Source organism: Procambarus clarkii, chromosome 90 (genome assembly GCF_040958095.1).
Source record: "Procambarus clarkii isolate CNS0578487 chromosome 90, FALCON_Pclarkii_2.0, whole genome shotgun sequence".
NCBI classification, from domain to species: domain Eukaryota; kingdom Metazoa; phylum Arthropoda; class Malacostraca; order Decapoda; family Cambaridae; genus Procambarus; species Procambarus clarkii.
In genome coordinates, this window is record NC_091239.1 from 18,900,757 (window position 1) to 18,909,888 (window position 9,132).

Below are 9,132 nucleotides of genomic sequence, written 5' to 3' on the forward strand. Positions count from 1 at the left end.
AATTGGTCATTTCACATCTGATGCCCAAACTGGGGCAAAAAAGAACATAGGAAAAAAGGGATATTTTCATAGTTCCTATGTGTGCACGGCTTGCACCTGTGTGTGCACAGCTTGCACCTGTGTGTGCACGGCTTGCACCTGTGTGTGCACGGCTTGCACCTGTGTGTGCACGGCTTGCACCTGTGTGTGCACGGCTTGCACCTGTGTGTGCGCAGCTTGTTCCTATGTGTACACAGCTTGTTCATATGTGTGCACGGCTTGTTCCTATGTGTGCACGGCTTGTTCATATGTGTGCACGGCTTGTTTCTATGTGTACACAGCTTGTTCATATGTGTGCACGGCTTGTTTCTATGTGTACACAGCTTGTTCCTATGTGTACACAGCTTGTTCATATGTGTGCACGGCTTGTTTCTATGTGTACACAGCTTGTTCCTATGTGTGCACAGCTTGTTCATATGTGTGCACGGCTTGTTTCTATGTGTACACAGCTTGTTCATATGTGTGCACGGCTTGTTCCTATGTGTGCACAGCTTGTTCATATGTGTGCACAGCTTGTTCATATGTGTGCACAGCTTGTTCATATGTGTGCACGGCTTGTTTCTATGTGTGCACAGCTTGTTCATATGTGTGCACGGCTTGTTCCTATGTGTGCACAGCTTGTTCATATGTGTGCACGGCTTGTTTCTATGTGTGCACAGCTTGTTCATATGTGTGCACGGCTTGTTCCTATGTGTGCACAGCTTGTTCATATGTGTGCACAGCTTGTTCATATGTGTGCACAGCTTGTTCCTATGTGTGCACGGCTTGTTTCTATGTGTGCACAGCTTGTTCATATGTGTGCACGGCTTGTTCATATGTGTGCACAGCTTGTTCCTATGTGTGCACGGCTTGTTTCTATGTGTGCACAGCTTGTTCATATGTGTGCACGGCTTGTTTCTATGTGTGCACAGCTTGTTCCTATGTGTGCACAGCTTGTTCATATGTGTGCACGGCTTGTTCCTATGTGTGCACAGCTTGTTCATATGTGTGCACGGTTTGCACCTGTGTGTGCATATGTGGGCACAGCTTGCCCACATTTGCACACAAGCCGTGCATCTGTGTGCACGGCTTATTACTACGTGTGCATGGCTTGTTCCTAAGAGTGCATGGCATGGTCTTGTATATGTGCACGGCTTGATCATGTGTGCACGACTGGTACCTCTGTGTGCACGGCTTGATCTTGTGTGCACGGCTTGATCTTGTGTGCACGGCTTGATCTTGTGTGCACGGCTTGTTCCTGTGTGCACGGCTTGTTCCTGTGTGCACGGCTTGTTCCTATGTGCACGGCTTATTCCTGTGTGTGTGCACTTCTGGCATCTATATGTGCACGGCTTCAACCTGTTTGTGCACGGCTTCCACCTATCTTGAGATTTCGGGGCTTAGCGTCCCCGCGGCCCGGTCATCGACCAGGCCTCCTTTTTGTTACACACCCCCAGGAAGCAGCCCGTAGCAGCTGTCTAACTCCCAGGTCCCTATTTACTGTTGGGTAACTAGAGCTCCAGGGTGAAAAACTTTGACCATTTGTTTCCGCCTCCACCGGGATCATACCCAGAACCTCAGAACTACGAATCCGAAGCGCTGTCCACTCAGCTCTCAGGTCCCTAGGTATGCATGATTCAAACCATGAGACATATTGTTCCAGGAACAATGAACAATGTTGCTAAATCAAAGATATAAGTTCTTACTGTTCATAAACAGAGAACAGGGATGTTCATAGCTCAGAGTTCATCATTGTTAAGACAGGCTGGGATATTTTAGTAACAAATGACCATAACATAAACAATGGAGAGAGGATAATACATATATTTATACCACATAATTACAGATAAACAACAGTAATTATAGTAACAAGGAGGTTTCAGTGTTAGGCTAATTAGAGAGACAAAGGGAGAAACATTCAGGAAGAACTACCTTCTCAGGCAGAATAAGATTCTCGCCCAACAAGGAATTTTTCATTGCCATCACTACAGCAATTCTGGGAATATTGAAAATTTTAATCATGTACTCCCATAGGTACTTCCACTAAATGTTTCTTCAATATAAAAAAATACATGTTTAAAAAAGGAGTTTTTCACAATTGAAGCGAATTCGTTATTTAAAAATCACAAAGATCTAATTTAAAAAAAATTGTACATTGCTCAACACAGCAAGTTTAAGCACCGAAGCCCAAAACCCGACAATTGACCAGTAGCAGCATGACGCCTCTTTACACCCCGACACCCACCTGGCAGCCAGTCTCGTGGCGCAGTAAAATGTGTTGACTAAGCATTGTTATTTGTTATAATGTTTTGAACAGTAAAGGGCATTGGAAAGGTTTCTGCCCACTGCTGGAAGGACGCCGCCTCGCAGACCCTACCTCAGCAGGTCCTACCTGCTCAGCAGGCCCTCCCCTCAGCAGGTCCAACCTGCTCAGCAGGCCCTCCCCTCAGCAGGTCCAACCTCAGCAGGTCCTATCTCAGCAGGCCCTCCCCTCAGCAGCTCTTACCTTAGCAGGTCCTACCTCAGCAGGCCCTCGCCTCAGCAGGCTCTACCTCACCAGGCCCTACCTCAGCATGAGCTACCTCACCTGCAGGCCCTACCTCACCAGGAGCTACCTCACCAGGCCCTACCTCAGCAGGAGCTACCTCAATTGCAGGCCCTACCTCAGCAGGAGCTACCTCACCAGGCCCTACCTCAGCAGGAGCTACCTCACCTGCAGGCCCTACCTCAGCAGGAGCTACCTCACCAGGCCCTACCTCACCAGGCCCTACCTCACCAGGAGCTACCTCACCAGGAGCTACCTCACCAGGAACTACCTCAGCAGGAGCTACCTCACCAGGCCCTACCTCACCAGGCCCTACCTCACCAGGAGCTACCTCACCAGGAGCTACCTCACCAGGAGCTACCTCACCAGGAGCTACCTCACCAGGAACTACCTCACCAGGAACTACCTCACCAGGAGCTACCTCACCAGGAACTACCTCACCAGGAACTACCTCACCAGGAGCTACCTCACCAGGAGCTACCTCACCAGGAACTACCTCACCAGGCCCTACCTCAGCAGGCCCCACCTCATCAGGAACTACGTCAGCAGGAGCTACCTCAGCAGGCTCTACCTCAGCAGGAGCTACCTCGGCAGGCCCCACCTCATCAGGAACTACCTCAGCAGGCTCTACGTCAGGTGGAGCAACCTCACCAGGCCCTACCTCAGCTGGAGCTACCTCACCAGGCCCTATCTCAGCTGCAGCTACCTCACCAGGCCCTACCTCAGCTGGAGCTACCTCACCAGGACTTACCTCAGCAGGCTCTACCTCAGCAGGAGCTACCTCGCCAGGTCCTACCTCACCAGGAGCTACCTCACCAGGTCCTACCTCAGCTGGAGCTACCTCACCAGACCCTACCTCAGCAGGCCCTATCTCAGCAGGCCCTACCTTGGCAGGCCCTACCTCAGCGGGAGCTACCTTACTAGGCCTTACCTCAGCAGGAGCTACCTCAGCAGGAGCTACCTCACGAGGCCCTACCTCAGCAGGCCCTACCTCAGCAGGCCCTACCGCAGCAGGAGCTACCTCATGAGGCCCTACCTCAGCAAGCCCTACATCACCCGGCTCTACCTCACCAGGCCCTACTTCAGCAGGAGCTACCTCAGCAGGAGCTACCTCACCAGGCCCTACCTTAGCTGGAGCTACCTCAGCAGGCCCTACCTCAGCAAGTCCTACCTTGGCAGGCCCAACCTCAGCGGGAGCTACCTTAGTAGGCCTTACCTCAGCAGAAGCTACCTCAGCAGGAGCTAAGTCACCAGGCCCTACCTCAACTGGAGCTACCTCAGCAAGTCCTACCTCAGCAGGCCCTACCTCAGCTGGAGCTACCTCAGTAAGTCCTTCCTTGGCAGGCCCTACCTCAACAGGCCCTACCTCACAATGCACGATCTCACCAGGAACTACCTCAGCAGGAGCTACCTCAGCAGGCTCTAACTCAGCAGGAGCTACCTCAGCAGGTCCTACCTCACCAGGAGCTACCTCACCAGGCCCTACCTCAGATGGAGCTACCTCAGCAGGCCCTAACTCAGCAAGTCCTACCTTGACAGGCCCTACCTCAGCGGGAGTTACCTTAGTAGACCTTACCTCAGCAGGAGCTACCTCAGCAGGAGCTAAGTCACCAGGCCCTACCTCAGCAGGTCCTACCTTGTCATGCCCTACCTCAGCAGGAGCTACCTCAGCAGGCCCTACCTCAGCAGGAGCTTGCTCACGAGGCCCTACCTCAGCAGGAGCTACCTTACCAGGCCCTACCTCAGCAGGAGCTACCTCACGACGCCCTACCTCAGCAGGTCCTACCTCAGCAGGCCCTACCTCACCAGGAGCTACCTCAGCAAGAGCTACCTCAGCAGGAGCTACCTCAGCAAGAGCTACCTCAGCAGGAGCTACCTCAGCAAGAGCTACCTCACCAGGAGCTACCTCAGCAAGAGCTTCCTCACCAGGAGCTACCTCAGCAAGAGCTACCTCACCAGGAGCTACCTCAGCAAGAGCCACCTCACCAGGAGCTACCTCAGCAAGAGCTACCTCAGCAAGAGCTACCTCAGCAAGAGCTACCTCACCAGGAGCTACCTCAGCAGGAGCTACCTCACCAGGAACTACCTCACCAGGAACTACCTCAGCCGGAACTACCTCAGCAGGAGCTACCTCACCAGGAACTACCTCAGCAGGAGCTACCTCACCAGGAACTACCTCAGCAGGAGCTACCTCACCAGGAACTACCTCAGCAGGAACTACCTCAGCAGGAGCTACCTCACCAGAAACTACCTCAGCAGGAGCTACCTCACCAGGAACTACCTCACCAGGCCCTACCTCAGCAGGAGCTACCTCACCAGGAACTACCTCAGCAAAAGCTACCTCACCAGGAGCTACCTCAGCAGGTCCTACCTCAGCTGGAGCTACCTCAGCAGGCCCTACCTCAGCAAGTCCTACCTTGGCAGGCCCTAACTCAGCGGGAGCTACCTTAGCAGGAGCTACCTCAGCAGGCCCTACCTCAGCAGGAGCTACCTCAGCAGGCCCTACCTCAGCAGGAGCTACCTTACCAGGCCCTACCTCAGCAGGAGCTACCACACGAGGCCCTACCTCACCAGGAGCTACCTCAGCAGGAGCTACCTCACCAGGCCCTACCTCAGCAGGAGCTACCTCAGCAGGCCCTACCTCAGCAGGAGCTACCTCACCAGGCCCTACCTCAGCAGGAGGTACCTCACCAGGAGGTACCTCACCAGCTGCTACCTCAGCAGGAGCTACCTCAGCAGGTGCTACCTCAGCAGGAGCTACCTCAGCAGGCCCTACCTCAGCAGGAGCTACCTCAGCAGGAGCTACCTTACCAGGCCCTACCTCAGCAGGAGCTACCACACGAGGCCCTACCTCACCAGGAGCTACCTCACCAGGAGCTACCTCAGCAGGTCCTACCTCAGCAGGCCCTACCTCACCAGAAGCTACCTCACCAGCTGCTACCTCACCAGGAGCTACCTCACCAGGAGCTACCTCAGCAGGTGCTACCTCAGCAGGAGCTACTTCAGCAGGCCCTACCTCACCAGGCCCTACCTCAGCAGGAGTTACCTCACCAGGCCTTACCTCAGCAGGCCCTACCTCAGCAGGCCCTACCTCAGCAGGAGCTACCTCACCAGGCCCTACCTCAGCAGGAGCTACCTCACCAGGCCCTACCTCAGCAGCAGCTACCTCAGCAGGCCCTACCTCAGCAGCAGCTACCTCAGCAGGCCCTACCTCAGCTGGAGCTACCTCACCAGGCCCTACCTCAGCAGGAGCTACCTCACCAGGCCCTACCTCAGCTGGAGCTACCTCAGCAGGCCCTAACTCAGCAAGTCCTACCTTGGCAGGCCTTACCTCAGCAGGAGCTACCTCAGCAGGAGCTAAGTCACCAGGCCCTACCTCAGCTGGAGCTACCTCAGCAGGTCCTACCTTGACAGGCCCTACCTCAGCGGGAGCTACCTTAGTAGGCCCTACCTCAGCAGGAGCTACCTCAGCAAGAGCTACCTCAGCAGGCCCTACCTCAGCAGGAACTAGCTCACGAGGCCCTACCTCAGCAGGAGATACCTTACCAGGCCCTACCTCAGCAGGAGCTACCTCACGAGGCCCTACCTCAGCAGGAGCTACCTCACCAGGTTCTACCTCAGCAGGAGCTACCTCACCAGGTCCTACCTCAGCAGGAGCTACCTCACCAGGTCCTACCTCAGCAGGAGCTACCTCACCAGGTCCTACCTCAGCAGGAGCTAGCTCACGAGGCCCTACCTCAGCAGGAGCTACCTCACGAGGCCCTACCTCAGCAGGAGCTACCTCACGAGGCCCTACCTCAGCAGGAGCTACCTCACCAGGTTCTACCTCAGCAGGAGCTACCTCACCAGGTCCTACCTCAGCAGGAGCTACCTCACCAGGTCCTACCTCAGCAGGAGCTACCTCACCAGGTCCTACCTCAGCAGGAGCTACCTCACCAGGTCCTACCTCAGCAGGAGCTACCTCACCAGGTCCTACCTCAGCAGGAGCTACCTCACCAGGTCCTACCTCAGCAGGAGCTACCTCACCAGGTCCTACCTCAGCAGGAGCTACCTCACCAGGTCCTAGCTCAGCAGGAGCTACCTCACCAGGTCCTACCTCAGCAGGAGCTACCTCACCAGGAACTACCTCAGCAGGAGCTTTGTCATCCTGGGTGACGGAGGCAACAGTGACGTTCCCGGGAATGTCAGTGAGGACTGTAGGTAAACTGGTAGAAGACTGGCTGTTTGGTTCCTGCTTCTGGATGTGAGGTTGCGCACTATCACTAACTGAGAAGTGAAGGTGCGGCTGGTCGAGTGGCTCTTCCTTGGTGACTAAACATTGTACGTGTCGGTTAGGTGAAGGTTGCTGGAAAAAGTCGTCCGGCCCGTAAATTCGTCGGTGAATACAATGGACGTCACAGCTAACGAGCGGTGCGTTTCTGGCACTGGATCTCAAACCGATTATGTGTTTTCTGGGGTTGTTAAACACGCGTGGCAGTTGTTGTGGTTCTTCAAAGGCCTCACCGAAAAGATATTTGTAAGTTGTATAAAAGTCCTCATCGTCATTATCGATACACACCTCATGAGTGCCTCTAGTTATAAACTTTTCTATTTCTGGATGAATGTTGGTGGAGACGGTGCTGTTCTCACGCCGCAAATGTGCTGCAGGAGTTTGGATATTACACTTTTGAGTTTTCCGAGGGTTACAAGAATAATTATAAATATCATCTATGATTTTAACTGACGATTCAAACTTGATACGATTCATTTTTATAAATTAGCCCAAGCTAAAATACAGCCCACAGGTACATATAACTGGTTATGAAGACGTCCGTAAATGACGTATACGTGCTGTAGAGCAGTGCGTTGTAGGCGGGGTCGTGGTGGTGGGGAAGGGGCTGATTTTGTGTGGAGAACTGGTCCAGGACAGGTTAAACAGCGCCCCAGAGCGCTTAGCATGTCTCACACCAGGAAGCCATCCAGTAGCTGCCCGCCTCACAAGATCAAGACGAGTAGTTACATACGGTCAGCGCAGTCATAGGCAGGTAAATGGATGGTGTCGTTCAGTGATTGCTGTAATAACAAGAAAATAAGGATAATTCAACTGCAGAAGACCTATTCATCCATACTAAGCTCACCTGAACTCATTCTTACATATCACTTCATGAAACAATCAAATGTCCACAATTACAAGGCAATTTGGTCCACAAATCTACAACCCTGTTTCCAAACCAGTATATACCCAGGTTTATCCTAAACTAAACTTCAATATATCCATTGTGTCGAGTTCCAGTTTGCATCTAGTTTTTTTTTTTTTTTTTTTGAGATATATACAAGAGTTGTTACATTCTTGTACATTGAGTACATTCTTGTACATTCTTGGATATTGAGATAATTCGTTATATCATCCAATTGTATACTTAAAGCATGTTACCCTCTCTTTGCTTTTCGACAATATATAAATTAGGCGGTCTTAATTCCTTCACGGTCTCCCCTGACTTTACTCCATAGTTTAAAATGTTTTCTTTAGCATAAGTAACTATCAAAAGAAGGCACCAAACCGGGAAGGCTATGTAGCACCATCAAATGTGCGGAATAATCAGAGGGCACTAAATATCACCAAGTTTCTTTAGCATAAACAAGCCTTTAAGGCAAGTTATGTTCTCGTTTCCACCCTAAACCACTTGCCTCTAAGGCAGGTTATGTTAACATCTCCACCCTAAACCACTTGCCTCTAAGGCAGGTTATGTTAACATCTCCACCCTAAACCAATGAGATGAGCATGGTTTCTTTCACCTAATGCCTTTGCTCACCTAACAGAAAATTAGATAACTGTGAGCTAGACAACATCGTGACGACGTGTGTGTGTGTGTGTGTGTGTGTGTGTGTGTGTGTGTGTGTGTGTGCGCGCGCGCGCGCGCGCATACTCACTTAGTTGTACTTAGTTGTTTTTACGGAGGTTGAGCTTTGGCTCTTTTATCCCGCCTCTCGACTGCCAATCAACCGGTGTACAGATTCCTGAGCGTATTACGCGCTATCATATCTACAATTGAAACTGTGTATGAAGTCCACCACATCACTTTGTAATGCATTACATTGGTAATGCATTAATGTTTGTGTGTGTGTGTGTACGTGCGCGCGCGCGCACGTACTCTAGAAATATATTTAGTAGATATGAGAGAGGAAAACAGGTTGGGAGTCAGTAAACTAGACAACCTATAGTTAGAACGGCAGTCTAAGACCTAAGAGCTTCATCCAGCAGACATATTATATGCAAGATGTAAATACACATAAGCAAAAAACGTTAACCCATAAAAATAATTAATATGATACACATTCATTAACAATCTCGGTTCACTTAAGGACAAAATCCTCAGCAATAACATTAATCACACTTAATACACTTGACAAAACATGTAATAAGTGACTGGCTCTATTACTCCGGACACTGTTTAAAGGCAGCGCAACACAATAAAAAGTTAAGCCCAGTTAATCTGGCAAAGAAATTGTTGAAGCAGGTAACCCACCACTGTTTGACACCCATGGAGTGAGGTTGGTGACTGCCTGAAGCTCAGGCTACCTTCCCTCCT

At 51.5% G+C, this 9,132-nt stretch overlaps 1 protein-coding gene across 1 annotated transcript; it reads right to left on the reverse strand.

Moving 5' to 3' along the window:
- Positions 1–1,826: 1,826 nt before the first annotated feature.
- Positions 1,827–9,099, reverse strand: LOC138359289 (collagen alpha-1(I) chain-like). Its single transcript, XM_069318425.1, has 2 exons — positions 9,070–9,099; positions 1,827–7,615 (listed from the first exon to the last, which is right to left on the reverse strand). The coding sequence occupies exon 2, from the start codon at positions 7,308–7,310 to the stop codon at positions 2,541–2,543; it is 4,770 nt and encodes a 1,589-aa protein (XP_069174526.1). The 5' UTR covers positions 7,311–7,615; positions 9,070–9,099; the 3' UTR covers positions 1,827–2,540.
- Between the last annotated feature and the right edge of the window lie 33 nt (positions 9,100–9,132).

Bases quoted from the DNA above. Each gene is read 5' to 3' on its own strand.
- LOC138359289 (XM_069318425.1), bottom strand. From the start codon at position 7,310: ATGAATCGTATCAAGTTTGAATCGTCAGTTAAAATCATAGATGATATT.